Source organism: Trachurus trachurus (genome assembly GCF_905171665.1).
Source record: "Trachurus trachurus genome assembly, chromosome: 6".
NCBI lineage: Eukaryota > Metazoa > Chordata > Actinopteri > Carangiformes > Carangidae > Trachurus > Trachurus trachurus.
The window spans coordinates 29217181-29234241 of NC_139897.1; the positions used below are offsets into that span (position 1 = coordinate 29217181).

The 17061-nt window shown below is 42.0% G+C and overlaps 2 protein-coding genes and 1 pseudogene across 3 annotated transcripts in view; all 3 read right to left on the bottom strand.

Moving 5' to 3' along the window:
* Positions 1-17061, bottom strand: part of LOC310987917 (uncharacterized protein) — a gene marked incomplete at both ends in the record, with an annotated part of 150503 nt that overhangs the window by 49995 nt on the left and 83447 nt on the right. The gene's annotated exons all lie outside the window — the stretch shown is intronic.
* On the bottom strand, positions 312-8270 carry LOC310987197 (protein NLRC3-like; the record flags this gene model as incomplete). The annotated part of the gene is given in 9 exon segments (XM_083973390.1): positions 312-835; positions 974-1013; positions 3980-4145; positions 4230-4403; positions 4518-5521; positions 5523-6310; positions 6415-6640; positions 6775-6853; positions 8230-8270. Coding segments are annotated over 9 exon segments (3042 nt in total).
* Positions 15102-15573, bottom strand: LOC310987631 (5-hydroxyisourate hydrolase-like; annotated as a pseudogene). Its single transcript has 2 exons — positions 15431-15573; positions 15102-15191 (listed from the first exon to the last, which is right to left on the bottom strand). The product of its transcript is annotated as a 5-hydroxyisourate hydrolase-like (transcript).

A 17061-nucleotide genomic window follows, 5' to 3' on the forward strand; every position in this document is an offset into this window, starting at 1 on the left:
TGAACATTTTCATATTAAAATGCTTTCTTAAATTGGTCTTTTCTAATATTATTTTTTATATACTGCATTAATACGGAAGCTTAATTGTCCACTGTCTACTGCAGCATGTGAATGCAATGAAAAGAATAAAATCTGAGCCAACCAGCTATCTGTTAAAATGTTGTCCAGGTTAATGTTTTTGGTCATTAAAAGCCCTTCAGTTCAAGATTTCAACTGTGATCGGGCATTAAACAGGTGGCTGACCTGTTCAGATGGGTGTAACTTTTTTTTTTTGCCCGATAGGGCAAGTCGGACCCTGGACTCTGATTCACTCAACACAGAGTCACTGAGGAACCAGGATAGAGTGTAAACCCAGGATACAGAGGTTGAGTGAAGGTGGTGTTGAAGGTGTAGAGGTGGATCAGTGAGTCAGAGGAGACTCTGTAGAAGGACAGAGAGCCAGCAGGACAGTCCACATACACTGCTACTCTGGTAGAGACAGAGGAGGAGGTGGTGATGTCTGTCCGTTTGCCATTGTGCCAGACGGAGTAATGACCTTTAGAGCAGTTTAGACTCCAGGACTGATTGTTCCATCCAAACCAACAGTCGTCACTGCCTCCTTTCCCTCTGATTCCTCTGTAACTCACTGATATATGAACCTCTGCTCTCCACTCGACCTCCCAGTAACAGCGACCAGTCAGACCAATTGAACACAGCAGCTGAGGCCACAGGTCAAATCTGTCTGGATGATCAGGATATGACTGATGCTCCTCCACATGTGTCGCCTTCCTGTTGTTGTCAGACAGTTTGATGTTTCTGTTCACTGTGTTTGTGTCGATTGTGAGTCGACAGGAATCTGATGGAGAGAACAAGACGCAGCTGCAGTTATTGATCATGTGATCAGTTATTGACAGTTTGATGAAGACTCATGACGTCAGTGATGTGACAGTGTGAAGATGGTTGAATGTGCTGCTCAAAGTAAAAACACACTTACACTTCCTCGGACCTGGGGTCAAACAATGGACTCCAGCAGGCTGCACCCTGAAAGGAGGAGGGGGGTCAGAGCAGCACGTTCTCTGTCAGCATGCACACATGGACATTACATGGCTCTCACACACACACTGTTTTATCACTGTGTTCACATGGAGGCTGGTATGTATGGATGAACACTGAGCACAGAGAAGAAGGAGCTGGAGTCTTTATCTAGTGATGATACAGAGCAGGAGGAGACGAGGAGGAAACACTTCATCATGTGTTTTCTCCATGTGATGTCACTTCAGTGTCAGACACACACTTTCAGTCTCTGACTCTCAAGCTGCAAAACACACATCACAGCAAATGAGATGAAGACACAACAGGTGGAGGAAAAAGAAGAAGAAGAAGAAGAGGAGTGCAGCTGTAAACAGTGGATGGTTTCATGGTTTGATGAGGAAGGAAACACTCAACATGTTTGTTAGAGCTCAGTGAAACAGAGAGTTTAGTGAGAAACACTGAGTGTGAACACAACTTGTGTTAGTTGTGAAGAAAACTCCCCAGGAAGCTGAAGAATGAGGCTGTGAGCAGGTTTCCACAGGAGCCACAGCAGCAGTGAGTGGATGAAGGAGCTCTAATAGAAACCATCTGATCACAGTGACAGGACGGATCAGGATCTCATGATCAATGACTCTGTTCTTCTCTGCTCTTCACACAGATCAGCTGCAACACACTGACTCACTGAGATCAGTCCAGGGTTTCCCGCAGCACTTTCCTGTTAAGGCGGCCGCTTTAACAAAATAGAGCGGCCGCCTAAACTTACGTCTTCAAAAAAAAAAATCTATATAGCCTACTAGCGATATTCGCCGTGTTAGGCTACTCTGTCATGTTTTCTCCCTTTCATTGTCCGACACTAGTCTGCCTTCTCTGCAGAACGTATTACAATAATAATAATAAAAAATAGTGCTGGGCCGCAATAAGGAAATTATCGCCGTTAATCTATTCTCAAAATTGGGTCTGGGAGCTGGGTCAACATAGCGGACGTGCACGAAAAAAACAGGAGTCGCACCTAATTTCCCTCTGCTGTATTTTTATTTCAATTAAATGACAGGTAGACCGCTTAGTTCATTGTAAAACATTGATTTATTGATGTAACGTGTGTAGGCATACAGAGCCCTGAGGCTGCGCTGCTCCTCTGTCCAGTAAGTTTCACTTTTCATTCAAACAAACTCATGCGGCTTCCACAGTTGTTAGGTTTCATCAATGAGATCAACATTAATCTCCTAAAAGGAATTAAACCAGCCTGTGGTAAACCTCTAAAAACCTGCGGGTAAGTTACTCCTCAAGGGATGACGACAGCGACACAGGCTGAGCGTCACGTCATCAGACTGGTGTTACCGGAGGCAGCTGCGTCTGTGACGAGCTGCTGCTGCTGCTCCCGGTCGGCCGCTCCCACAATGTCGGAGCAAACAGGCATTATTTGGATAAACTAACCACAAACTGGGGATCTACACGGTTAGATTCCCTCCTGAAAAAAATATAAAAACGTAATAAAATGACATATTAACAGCTCTACAGCGGGAATTAAAACAGCTTTTAGCTGCTTTACCACTGTCACTTAGAATCACACATTCAGCACAGTAGGCTACATAGTAGCTACAGTCGTTAAATATCCGCGCAACTACCTCCTCATGTGCTTTAGGTTGTATTTCTTATGCATATACTTGAATATGAATCTTGTTATTTGTACTGTAGATAAACCAGTTATAGTTCTGTTAAACAGTTTTCTTGAGGGATGCACTTTTTGTTTTAATTGTATGATGATTTGATATGTTAGTGCTTTTGATTTATTAATTTCATATGGTAAATGTTTGGCCTATGAGTGTCTTTTGCTGCTATTTTTTATTCACAGCAAATGACCACAAATAGGCCTATTTGTGAGATATGACATGAAAAAAATAAATGAAAAGTTGAAGAGCCAGAGCTCAGAGCACATGGACTCAGGAAGTGAAGCTCCAGCTGCTGGAGACTTTCATTAAGGAGCCACTTTGTGGCTTCAACTGATCTGGAGTCAGACGTGTTTGAGCAGCACACACACAGTCTGAAAACAGCTGTTTGATCACACACACATTCAGCCACACAACACTGATTGTTACACTGTTCACTACACTCACTCTCTTCTGATTGACAGCTCCAGGCCTCTGGACAGTGATGACATCTGGATGTCACACTTGTGATTTACTGTCTCCTCAACACAGCAACAGATCTCATCAGGACAAGATCAAGATCTCAGAGACTGAGCTGATTATTGATCATCAATATCTGACCAGACAGAGACCTGATGGTGCCGCCTCATTTCTGTCTCTTATTTCCTCCTTGGTTGGAGACGCTGGGAGACGAATGTCTCAGAGCAGTGGACATGGTTTGATTATTGTTGCTGTGTTGTTATTAGTGTGTCCACACTCAACAGGTGTCTACAGTCTCTGGGACTGTTCAGGTCAAACACTCTGTTGGTTCAGGAGCAGTTAAACCAGATGCAGCTGAAATGTTTCCAGATACACTCTGAAATAAAGTCTGATCAAAACATCTGGAGAGACTCAGAGCACAGCTGCCAACATCTGGTTTCATCACTGAGATCTCTTCTCCTGAATATGACACAGTGAGTCATGAAGAGACACTGAAGTCATGAGGAGAAACTCCTGATCCCAGTAGTTCATCACTGTGACTGATGAAAGCTGCACAGTTCATGTTTGAAACACAAGATTTTGGCTTTAGTATAAACTGTGTTGGGACGAGTCAGACTGTGACAGAGGACGTCAGTGGAGTGGGCAGAGCTTCACTGTGGCCTACACCACCTCTGGATATGGTCTCAGTGATCAGATCTGATGTAATCAATGCATCAATCACCTGAGACAGATGTTAATACCAGGTGTGATCAGGTGTGAATGGGGCCATAGAAAATGCTCCAGCTCCTGCTCCTCTATCAGACAGTGTGTGTGGCTGCAGCAGCCTCTCCTTACCTGAGAGAGTCCAGTCTCCAGTCTGGATCCTCCAGTCCAGCAGACAGCAGCTTCACTCCTGAGGTTCCTGGATGGTTGTAGCTCAGGTCCAGCTCTCTCAGATGGGAGGGGTTGGAGCTCAGAGCTGAGGCCAGAGAAGCACAGCCTTCCTCTGTGACCAGACATCCTGACAGACTGAACAAACAACAACACACAGGAAACCACTGTCAACACCTGGAGGTGTGTTCAAGTGTCTTGAACAGCTTGATGGATCCTCACCTGAGGGTCTCCAGTGTACAGTGTGGACTCTCCAGTCCACCAGACAGCAACTTCACTCCTGAGTCCTGCAGGTTGTTGTTACTCAGGTCCAGGTGTCTCAGACTAGAGGACTGGGAGCTGAGGACTGCGGACAGAGCTTCACAGCTTCTCTCTGAGAGGTTACAGCTGCTCATCCTGAAGAGATGAACATGAGGAATTAAAGAAGAAAGGGATTTATTTTATGTCCTGTTGAAAAGACAGAAGTGTTTTTATATAATGATGAATAAATCCAACTATCGCTACACTTACAGAGCTTTGTTGGAGGCTTTGACCACTGGCAGCAGCCTCAGAAGAGCCTCCTCTGAAGCAGAGTATTTATTCAGGTCAAACTCATCCAGATCTTCTCCTGACGACAGTAAGATGAAGCCCAGAGCCGACCATTGACCAGGAGACAGTTTATCTGTGGAGAGACGTCCTGATCTCAGGGATTGTTGGATCTCCTCCACTAGAGAACGATCATTCAGTTCATTCAGACAGTGGAACAGGTTGATGCTTTTCTCTGCAGAGGGAGTCTCTTCAATCTTTTTCTTGATGTACTGAACTGCTTTCTGATTGGACCGTGAGTAACTTCCTGTCTGAGTCATCAGACCTCGTAGGAGAGTCTGATTGGTCTCTAGTGAAAGACCCAGGAGGAAGCGGAGGAACAAATCCAGGTGTCCATTTGGACTCTGTAAGGCCTTGTCCACAGCACTCTGGTAGAAAGGTGTAGATGTGTCTCTAAACACTTGAAACCACTGAGATGTTGTTTGTTGTTGTGTTATCAGGTTGAGTCCAGAGTTGATGAAGGTCAGATGGACATGAAGAGCAGCCAGAAACTCCTGAACACTCAGATGGACGAAGCAGAACACCTTGTCCTGGTACAGGCCTCTCTCCTCTTTAAAGATCTGTGTGAACACTCCTGAGTACACTGAGGCTGCTCTGATATCGATGACACACTCTGTCAGGTCTGATTCATAGAAGATCAGGTTTCCTTTCTGCAGCTGCTCAAAAGCCAGTTTTCCCAGAGACTCAATCATCTTCCTGCTCTCTGGACTCCAGTGTGGATCTGTCTCAGCTCCTCCATCATACTTGACCTTCTTCAGTGTTAGATAAACCACCAGGAAGTGGATGTACATCTCAGTCAGGGTCTTGGGCAGCTCTCCCCCCCCTCTGGTCTTCACCAGCTCCTCCAGAACTGTAGCAGTGATCCAGCAGAAGACTGGGATGTGGCACATGATGTGGAGGCTTCGTGATGTCTTGATGTGGGAGATGATATCTCTGGTCCTCATCTCTGAACCTCTTCCTGAAGTACTCCTCCTTCTGTGGGTCAGTGAACCCTCTGACCTCTGTCACCATGTCAACACACTCAGGAGGGATCTGATTGGCTGCTGCAGGTCGTGTGGTTATCCAGAGGCGAGCAGAGGGAAGCAGTTTCCCCCTGATGAGGTTGGTCAGCAGCACGTCCACTGAGGTGGACTCTGTCACATCAGTCAGGATCTCAGTGTTGTGGAAGTCCAGAGGAAGTCGACACTCGTCCAGACCGTCAAAGATGAAGACGACCTGGAACTGATCAAAGCTGCAGATTCCTGCTTCTTTGGTTTCAGAGAAGAAGTGATGAACAAGTTCCACCAAGCTGAACTTTTTCTCTTTCAGCACATTCAGCTCTCTGAAGGTGAAGGGAAATGTGAAGTGTATGTCCTGGTTGGTTTGGTCTTCAGCCCAGTCCAGAGTGAACTTCTGTGTTAAGACTGTTTTCCCAATGCCAGCCACTCCCTTCGTCATCACTGTTCTGATTGGTCGGTCTCTTCCAGGTGGGGCTTTAAAGATGTCTTCTTGTCTGATGGTTGTTTCTGGTCTGTCTGGTTTCCTTGAAGCTGTTTCAATCTGTCTGACCTCATGTTCAGCATTGAGCTCTCCAGCCCCTCCCTCAGTGATGTAGAGCTCTGTGTAGATCTGGTTCAGAAGGGTTTGGTCTCCTGCTTTAGAAATCCCTTCAAACACACACTGGAACTTCTTCTTCAGGTCAGATTTGAGTTTATGTCGACAAACTGCAGCAAGATGTTCTGAAAACACAGGAAACCAGACCAATAATAAATTTAACATGATAATTCCTCTAAATAACGTCTCATTTGTCCATCATGTTGAATCTTTACAGAAATCCTCTTACTGCTCTGCAGACGCTTAGCCAGCTTTTCCTGCTTCATCCTCCTCAGGAGATTCACTGTCATCTTCTCTAACGCCTCTCTGATGCTCCTTTGCTCTTCATCCTCACCGTCCATCACCTCCTCATCCTCCCTCTGACTCCCTGAGCATTCTGGGTAATCTGGACTCAGAAACGTGTGGATCTTCTTCAGCTCGTTCTTCACAAAAGTGACCATGTTCTCCTCCAGCAGCTGGAACAGAAACTCTATCAGTGACAGCATCAAACTAAAACCTGACAGACTGACAATCCACTGGTGTCAAAGTGCAGCATGGAGATGATGGTGAACACAACAGATGTAACAGCAGCTGTTGGACATGTACCCACCATAAATATGGAGTCCAGGTGTGTTTGATGCTGCTGGGCAGACTGACCACTGGGAACCTCTGAGCTCTCCTGGTCCACTCTGTGGAGGAATCAGTGACAAGTGAACATCAGTACAGAGAGATAATACAAGATGGACTTTATATGTCCCCTGAGGACGTTCACAACAGACAGAGACACTTTGATTTCAGACCTGGTCCAACAACACGTTGTACAAACTGGTTCATTTCTACAATAACCTGAATCTGACTGTCAGTTACAGCTTACATCTGATCAGCTGATCCACGTCCTCCTTTAAAGTTAATGAACCGCTCATTTGACCAGTCGCTCTTTAAAGACAGACAGCTGGGTTCAGGAGAGTCTGGTCTCTGCTGCTGGATCCTGAAACAACAACACAACTGATGTTAAATAGTTTTAGATTTTCAAAAAAAATAAAGAAAATGAACACAACAAAATCATGAACCGTAATAAAAAACAATGCTTGATGTGTTTCCTTATTCCTGTAAATATAAGCTGAAAACAATGATGATGAAGGATTTTTTTCACCTCAGAAAATGTAATTTATCTCTCTCTTTTGTTCTGTAGATCAATGTTTCTCAAAGTGGGGACCCCCAGGGTCCCCAACTTCTTGAAATGTTACCACTTTTTTCTAGAATTTTTAACCTTTTTTTTAAAGGTGTACAGAAAAGAAAATTGAATTTAAGCCCAGTCTGGGTCATAAAATTAGTGTAATAACTCATCTATCAGACGATGTAGGCCAAACTTTGTGCAAAATTCGATTTTTGAGTAAATCCAGGATGAAAGTGTGTATTTTTTTTTTCGCATTGAATAATGCAGGCGCACGGATTATATGTCAGCCTGTACACGATTCACCAGCCACTGATATTGGATCCGTAATCCATCATTCAAACGTCTGAGACACGCACACACACACGGAGCTCGGGCTCGCCCCAAGCTTTGAATATCCCGCCCGCTCGATAACGACCAATCAAATTCGTTTTCCTTACTCGGGTAAACTCGTGTTGCAGCTCGTGACAACTCGGCGCGACAAACAGGACAAACGGCCATTTCTGTACACCTTTAAAGAAATTATTACCACTTTTTTTTTTTTTTTTTTACTTTTTTTTCTAGAGTATTTTTTAAAAGAAATTTTAGCACTTTTTTCTAGAATTTTTAACATTTGTTGGGGGGGGAGGGTTATTAACACTTTTTAATTATTATACATTTTACTAAACTAAACTTTTTTTCTAGAGTTTTTAAAAAACTTTTTTGAGAAATTTTACTCTATAATCTATTCACACCATTGGCCCTAATTTTCCTCTGCGCCTGTAAAAAGCACCTGCTGAGATTCTGCTTCAGCTCCTGTAACTGATCTGATCCTCTGTCTCTGCTCTCTGTGTCTGACGTCACTCTGAACTCACTAGAAATCACTGATCGGCCCCTCGCCCTTTTGCACACCTCAAAGCTGCCACCAGGAGGCGACTTGATGCAGCCAACATCACTATGTTCCTTCTACCAGCTGGAAACAAGACCATGAACATTTAGAGCAAATGAAAAGATGATTTTAACCCAGTGGTTACTTCCTGTTTTAAGTAGAAGGTGCTGACATATTTCCTGTTGCGACTATGCTGCACTGTGAGAATTACTGAATATTATACAACAAGTAGTTCCGACCAAGCAATCTGATTGGTCAAGAAGACATTTAGAACGTGCTCAAATCAGCATGACAGCACCCCTAACTCATCACTAAACATATTAGTCCGCCATGTCATGTTGCTTTATCCATCGCCATGGTAACCATCCATGAATTCTTATTCAAACAATTTTTTAGTGAATATGCTGTAAACTGCCTCGTTTTAGCCAAGGCTTTTCCCTTCCGTATACAGTCAGAGAGACACTAGTTGTAACCACGGTGAAAATAAAATATGGCCTGGAGCTGAATAACGTTGGATAAAATGGAAGATGGGTGGTTGACGAATAACACAATTCTGACTGTCCGGGTGTCACATACTGATAAAAAATTATATTTTTTAAGAATATATGCTGTTCCTCTGACAAGATATAGTACAATAATACCAAAGTTGTTGGTGGTGTATTAAGATTTCTACTCAGAATTTTGATCCAAACATCAAAAATGTCATACGGTGTGACTGTCCGGCATATGTGTGACCTTAATAATAAGAGCATATTTCCGAATAAATTATAAATATTTGATAGTTGTACAATGCATATAAAATAATGAGGTGTTTTTAAAGCCCACAGAAAGATTTGATGTCTGTGCATAATGTCCAAACAAGTTTTGACCAAATACATTTTGTCCGCAAAATGGGCGTCATACGGTGTGACACTATTTTGTATATTTTGAATGGGCAATAATTTTGACATCTTAAAGCAGATATCAGCTTCACGGCCGTTTCGGCTAATGCTGCGTTCAAGGCAGGCTTTTGAAACCGTAAGTTACAGCTTCAAGTCACAACTACGACTTGGTAGCGTTCCAGGTAACCCGTAGCTCGTGTTTTTACCATCCTGTTGTCTGTGAAAGTTCCCTATAACGGCCACTCGTAACTTCCGACCCGTGAACTCGTACCAGATCGAACTGGTATGACTTCACAGGAAGGAAAAACACAAAGTACGAGTTTCTTTGAACGCACCATGAGTTAGCAGCCCCCGCCCTTGTCAGGCATCAATTGGTCCTCGTGCTACGTCACCACATTCACGCGCATCCCTTGGCTGCACACACAGCCCTTCATGCCGTTCTCTCTCCTCATTGGATAACACTTGTATCCCACAAGGAAAATTTTCTCCTCGGGTTACAGCAGAGCAGAGTGACGGAGAGACTCGTGTTTAGGCTGAAATACTTCATGTAAGTGATTGCTGACGGAAAATAGGACTATTTAGGACTTATATTAACAAAAACATTCCACTGATATCTGCTTTAATGATAAAGAGGACCACACTTAACCAGGAAGTTACAGTAACATCTCTGGAGTGGTATGCCAGGTCAAGAGGTGAGTTCTGCCTTTTAGATTTTTATTTAAAAAGCAATATATCTGACACCATCAATAGTGGTCAATGTTTTGTGTCTTATGGTGTGACATTATTTGCATGAAAAATAATTATTTTTCACAAATATTACTTATTAATGCTTAAAAAGTATTGCTGCCATGTGGTGAATAACATGATAACTATAGGCTAGCTGTTTTTAGTTGGCTAATATATTAACTTAACTGAGCAGAATGTCATGTGGTGTGACACTTTGTCATAACGGTGTGACGGTTTTTCTAAGTCACACCATATGACATATCTGTCACACCATATGACATTCACTTTATTTTGCATTAATATTAATATAAATGAATATACAAAACACATAAATTTAAGAAGTTTGATGTTAGATTTTTTTATCTATACAAATAATATTTCACATTCCAATTTTATATTTCATGTAACCATATTTTACCATTTGCCATGCTGTGCATATTAACAGATCCTATTTAAAAATAAAGTAAAGGAGACTGGTGAAATGACATGTGGAAAGGATCGTCTCTGTCAGGAGTTGAAGTGGCAATCAGGGCTTCAGTCGTATGCCAACATGGGACATATTGTCTAACGACTTGACCACTGAGCACCCCCGACTGGGAAATAATGTTAAATGTTTGATGTTTTTTTCAAAACTGTGTTGATAATTTTTTGTCCTAATGTAGAAATGTTAACATTTCATCATAAAATATTCACATTAACTCATAAGTAGATTTTAAATGCTAATTCATGCTGAGTACACAATGTAATGTAATGTGTCTATATTGGACCATGGTTTTGTGGATGATGTTATTGTTCTAAGACTTTAGTTCAGCAATTGGAATTCCCGTGTAACCTGTGCCCAAAATCAGTTTTTTATTACAAGATATGTCCTCAATTGTTTTTGTTTGAATGTCAAATACATAAAATACACTTTTTTGCATTTTTGGTGCAGTTTGTCATGTGGTGTGACACTCATGTCATTTGGTGTGACGCTTAACATAATTATTCTAAAATATCTTGAAAGATTGAGGAGCGATGTCATCCTTTGTATGATAATTTTGAAAAATAATCCAAAATATAATACATTTTCACAAGGAAATGTTAAATATCAAATCAGTCATGATTAAAATGTATGATGCAGTCAGTTAGAAAAGAAAAAATTACCCCATTTTCATTTTATATAACATAGCTTTCATGTCACACCGTATGACAATTTAAGGCACTGATACAGCAAATTGATGAAAAAATGCTAATTTTGATGCAAAATCTTCAAGAACACATATATATGTGTGTAAAGTTAAGAGTCACGACAACACAAAAAAGTAATTTTCAGGGATAATATTTGAAGTTTAAAAAAAAATCTTTTTTTCGGCTTATATGTCAACCACCCAGATACCTCTATGTTTCTCTCTCTCTCTCTCTCTCTCTCTCTCTCTCTCTCTCTCTCTCTCTCTCTCTCTTCGACTTTTGGGCTTTTAAATAATCTGGAGAAATCGAGATGTTTGGCTTTCTCCATCAGGTATTGATTTAGTTGGGGAAAGTCTGCGACCGTGATAAAACATAATGTCAGCTCAAGGTTCACTCATCTGGAACTAGAAAATTCTTTCTGTTGCTAGGTCGTTACTAAGGGTCGGACTATTTGCTGTAGGGGTAAACTATGTTCCATTACACATAGGAGTCTACTGACGTGACTGATTGTGTTTCAGGTATTAGTCAGACCCCATGTATTCCCATGGAAACGGGAAGTGCACTCGCAAAAACCTTTCAAATTGTCCATCAAAATGAATATATTTTGATGACACATTTTATTTTGTTGGTAATAGTTGTATAATCGCAATATTACCCTTGATGGTGTGCTTAAACGTAATTTGAGCACTTCAATGACGCTTGCACATCCTCTCGGGTAATATTGCTTAATTAACATGTGGATGTTCAGGGACTCCTTCCTGCAGCTAGACAATTTGTGTCTGAGTTTTAACTCTGAGTTTATGTAGATTGATTTCAGACCTCATCCAACAACACGTTGTACAAACTGGTTTATACAATAACCTGAATCTGACTGTCAGTTACAGCTTACATCTGATCAGCTGATCCACGTCCTTCTTCAAAGTTAATGAGCCGATCAGGTGACTTTCTGTCTTTCTTTAAAGACAGACAGCTGGGTTCAGGAGAGTCTGGTCTCTGCTGCTGGATCCTGAAACAACAACACAACTGATAAATGTGCAGGTTGGAGAAAAACTGATGAAAAATATCTTCAATCTTTTAATAAACACAACAACTGACTTTTAGAGAGAAAAGTCTGACAGTTTTAATTCTGACCTTTGACCTCTAGTCTGGCCCTGATGTCCCCCACACAGAGTGGTTTTAGAGGGAGGGGCTCCCTCCTCTCTGTCCTCACACTGATCCATGCTGCTGAGGTCACATCCACATCAGCTCACACACACTTTGTAGCTTCACCTGCAGAGGAAACACACATCATTCATGTGCACAGCAGCTCACATGTCCATCATGTCTCCAGCTGCTCCTCCACTGATTGGCTCTTCTTCTCTGCTTCATATCAGTGTCAGCTGAATGCAGTCACACAGCAGTGAGGAAGAGGAAGCTGCCATCAGCTGCTGTACTTCTACTATCAGTCCACTAGATGGCGTCATGAAGCTGCAGTGAAGTGAAGAGCAGCCCAGCAACATGATCCATGGACGACTGTTTCCATCCACTGACACACACAAGGACTGAGATCCACTGAGTTGATGTGACACAGTCTCTGTGTGGACAGCGTCCCTGTAGAAAACCACTGGATCAAACAAGCTACAGCTGATTGTTACACACACAACAACTGGGCCTCAACTCAGCTGCAGTACAAGCAGGAAGTAGCACAACAAGGAAATACTCAAGGAAAGTACAAGTACCTGACAACTGTACTGATGATAGGCAGTAACAGTACTGATCAATAGACTGTAGTAGCTGTTGAAGCAGGAGCCTCTGTGGTGTTCACTGTCTTTCTGAACATCATATTAAAACCCAGTGAGCCCCTCAGCCCGCCACACTGAGTCCACATCAGTCCTGTAAATCTTTTCAAAATAAACTGCAACAGCAATGTGCAACAACAACTTGAAGTGCAACAACAACAATTAGGATTTTTTGTTATTACGCAGGAATTCTCTAGGGGTTACGCACAATAGATTTAAAAACGTTTATTGCTTTTGGGGCCCCGAGTGGTTATGAGGCCCTAAGCAGGTTCTTTGTTCGCTTGTGTCTTTGGCTGGCTCTGAGTGGAGCTGCACACAAATAACCACTCTGTTCAACTACTGACCGTCGACCAACTCTGCTTCTGCTCTTCTACCGACAACAGGTTCTGTCGGTCTAGATTTTACAGTTACAGCTCTGACTCTGCTACAGTAACATGATAATAACACAACAACAACAGCACAACGAGAAGTTGAAGGGCAGAGAACTCAGGTAACGACAGATGTTAACGAGGAAAACATTCAAACTGTTCACCTTACCTTTACAGGAGAAAATAAACTGCGACACACACCTGAGTCAAAAGTGAAAGTAAACTTTGAACAGGGCGTGGGGGAGGGGATGGGAGGGCCACATGAGTGGAGAGACTGGTGTTTTTACTGCTGTTTATTTCTACTACGCCACCGAACATGTGTGTATTTCTCCTGTGTGTTGTTGTTATGTTGTCAGGACCGTCAGCAGGGACAACACCCACAGTAGAAGAACTATGAAGTACAGACTCATGTACCAGACGGCTGCATCGTATATGAGAGGGAAATCTATATGGGGCAGCGTTAAAGCAGATATCAGCTTCACGGCCGTTTCGGCTAATGCTGCGTTCAAGGCAGGCTTTTGAAACCGTAAGTTACAGCTTCAAGTCACAACTACGACTTGGTAGCGTTCCAGGTAACCCGTAGCTCGTGTTTTTACCATCCTGTTGTCTGTGAAAGTTCCCTATAACGGCCACTCGTAACTTCCGACCCGTGAACTCGTACCAGATCGAACTGGTATGACTTCACAGGAAGGAAAAACACAAAGTACGAGTTTCTTTGAACGCACCATGAGTTAGCAGCCCCCGCCCTTGTCAGGCATCAATTGGTCCTCGTGCTACGTCACCACATTCACGCGCATCCCTTGGCTGCACACACAGCCCTTCATGCCGTTCTCTCTCCTCATTGGATAACACTTGTATCCCACAAGGAAAATTTTCTCCTCGGGTTACAGCAGAGCAGAGTGACGGAGAGACTCGTGTTTAGGCTGAAATACTTCATGTAAGTGATTGCTGACGGAAAATAGGACTATTTAGGACTTATATTAACAAAAACATTCCACTGATATCTGCTTTAAGCTCACTGGGTAGAGCTGCTGCCCCATGTTGAGGCTCAGTCCTCAGATCAGGTCGCCCCGGTTCGAATCCCGCGTCGGGAAGCTCTTTCCTGCGTGTCGTTCCCCCTCTATTGCCTCGCTCCATTTCCTGTCTCTCTCTCGACTATCCTATCAATTAAAGGCAATAAAAGCCTAAAAAATATACTTAAAAAAAGAGTGAAATCTATATGATTCCTATACATTTCTATTGGACTCCAGTGGTAAACAACAGTGAACACTGATTTTTTTACAAATAAAAGCAGCAAAGATGTAAAAACCAGAATATGATTGACATGATTAATTAAATATTAGTGACATGTAATTACTGGTATGTTAAAAACTATGAAACTATAAAACTATGATGTTTTGTTGGTTTGTCTTGTTTTGTTCTTGTTTGTTTGTGATGCTTTGTCGTTGTCACGTGTTATTGTTGATTGTGTGTTTATTGTTTGTCTTTATAATTTGTGAAAATACATAAAAATATGAAAAAAAAAACTTAAACAACTATGAACAATACACAAGAAATACTGCAAAAAGAATGACTGACAGTGTGATTGTAGATCACGTGAACTACAAAACCAAAAACAGAGGAATGAAATCAACTTAACATCAATAACCAGCTGTATTTTCAGGTGCTTCATGTACATAAAGAAACATTTGACACAACTTTAAAACAAAAAAGCAACACGACAGACACCTGACCGACTCCATCCACTGGTTCTGACCTTCAACCTCATGTTTGTTACTCTGAAATGGGAAAACATCTTGATTCCGCATCAAGTTATACCTGATCAGTCTGAAATTACTTATGACCAAATGTGTATCCTCAGACAATTGGAGCTCAGCACCAGCTTCTTCTTTATGTTTTCTTTTTGTATAACTGTAGTTTTGTTGATGTCAAATAGTCCTGACCACATATTATTATCGCTGTTGTACCAAGGCCTTCAGCTTCCTCTGTAGATGCTGTAGGAGAACCGGCTCATCAGCAGAAGGAGGTGGAACTTCTGCTGCGGGTCACTGATGGTGAACACAATCTGAACAAAAAAGGAAACACAATTCACACACAAAGTTAAAATCATTCATTCATAAAATCATTTTTTGACAGATTTGGTGACACCTTGTGGGGAACAGCGGCCACACCACAGAATTGTCAGTGGTGGAAGAAGAAGAATTCTGTGTGGCTAAACCAGAACATCAGTTTCATTATTTAGAATGAACATCATGAACATGAAAGTGACACCTGAGTAAAAAACAAACAAACTCTGAGCCTCACCTGACGTAGGGGTAGAAGGAGGTCTGACCCAGACTCTCCCAGTACGAACCGGTCTCAAAGCGCAGCTTGTACAACTCGGGGGTGAAAGCTTCTCGACTGATGAGTCCTGGGCAGCAGCCATCTTCGTTTGTTGTCCTAAATGTCAACAAAGTTCATTAAAGCTCAGATGTTCAAAGAAAAAGGCTCACCCCCTAAACTTTCAGTCTTGGTTATCTCCAACAAAGATAAGCTCAATAAAACAGTTTGACATCTCCTGCAGGTTTCAGATCATAAAACACAATGATAAGGTGAATTTGATTTGATAAGGTGAACTGGATTTATGGCAGCTCAAACAATGCATATTTTTGTGGATAGGTATTTACTGTATATATTTATAAAAATGGATAAGAAAGTATATTTAAAAGTTGCATGACGACATGTTTCAGACCTAGGAATCTACCAGGATGATGAGCTGGTGACTGGTCAGCAATTTATTTATTTTACTCTGTTCTCTTCTTTTGTTTTGATACATTATCTAATTTGTAAAAGGGACTTCTTGAAAAAAAATGTAGATACATAAGTTCACTTTCACTTTCTGCCCCCTTTCATTCAGGTGTTGCATTATCCTTTGTATTTAATGCCCTGGTAAAAATGTTAATATCTTATCTATCTATTTAAATATGTGTTCAGTTAACAAATATGCAGTAATATTTTTAAATACTATTGGTTAAATTACTGCCGTTGTGAAAGAAGTTATCATTAATGTGGAGAAATGTATATGTGGTACTTTATTTGGCATAATCTGTAAATGTCCTATGCTCTTGGTGGTTTTTGAACGTCTCATGTCGTTTCCTCTGTTTATTTGGGTAACCAGGTGTCAATCTTTTATTAGCCAATCCATGCCAGTCAGAGATGAGCGTCAACTACCTACCGGATTCAGAGAAGAGGGTGGGACTAAAAAGAAAGAACGAGACGAGGCCAAAGACGGTTTAAATTAATTGAGGATCTTTGACGAGGCTCAGGCTAATGTCAGGAGAAAAGGAGGAAAAGAAAAACGTCAATGTAAAGAGCTAGTTGTAAGCATTTCAAAGTGTTTAAAGTTATTATTTCTACTGAAACTAAAAGCCAGACGGTTTATTTGTGTGGTATCGGGTTCAAAATGTAAGAGTGAGCTGTGTTTGGAGCTGTTACAGCCGAAAATTATACTAAAGTTTGGCGACACCATTTTTCTGCAAGTTAGCCTGGTCCCCGCTAGCCGGGAGAAGAAAGGAGACTCTGTGTGTGTGTGTGTGTGTGTGTGTGTGTGTGTGTGTGTGTGTGTGTGTGTGTGTGTGTGTGTGTGTGTGTGTGTGTGTGTGTGTGTGTGTGTGTGTGTGTATTTTGCGTCTGGATTTCTGAGTGAGTATGGACATTATGTGAAGTAGTGACAATACAAACGTTTATGGGAATGAATAGTAGAGTTTATTAGTGTTGTGAATTTCTGCATAGTGTGCCTCCACGCCTGCCTGCCAGCCTGCTGCCACCATGCTGCCGCTGTAGAGGGAGCTCAGGACTTCATGCTGCCGCCAGGAGACCTGCTGTTGTACACGGACGTGTCTCCAGGACTGGGTTCTCCATCTCATCTCACACTTCTCCTCTGAACAGAGGGTTTG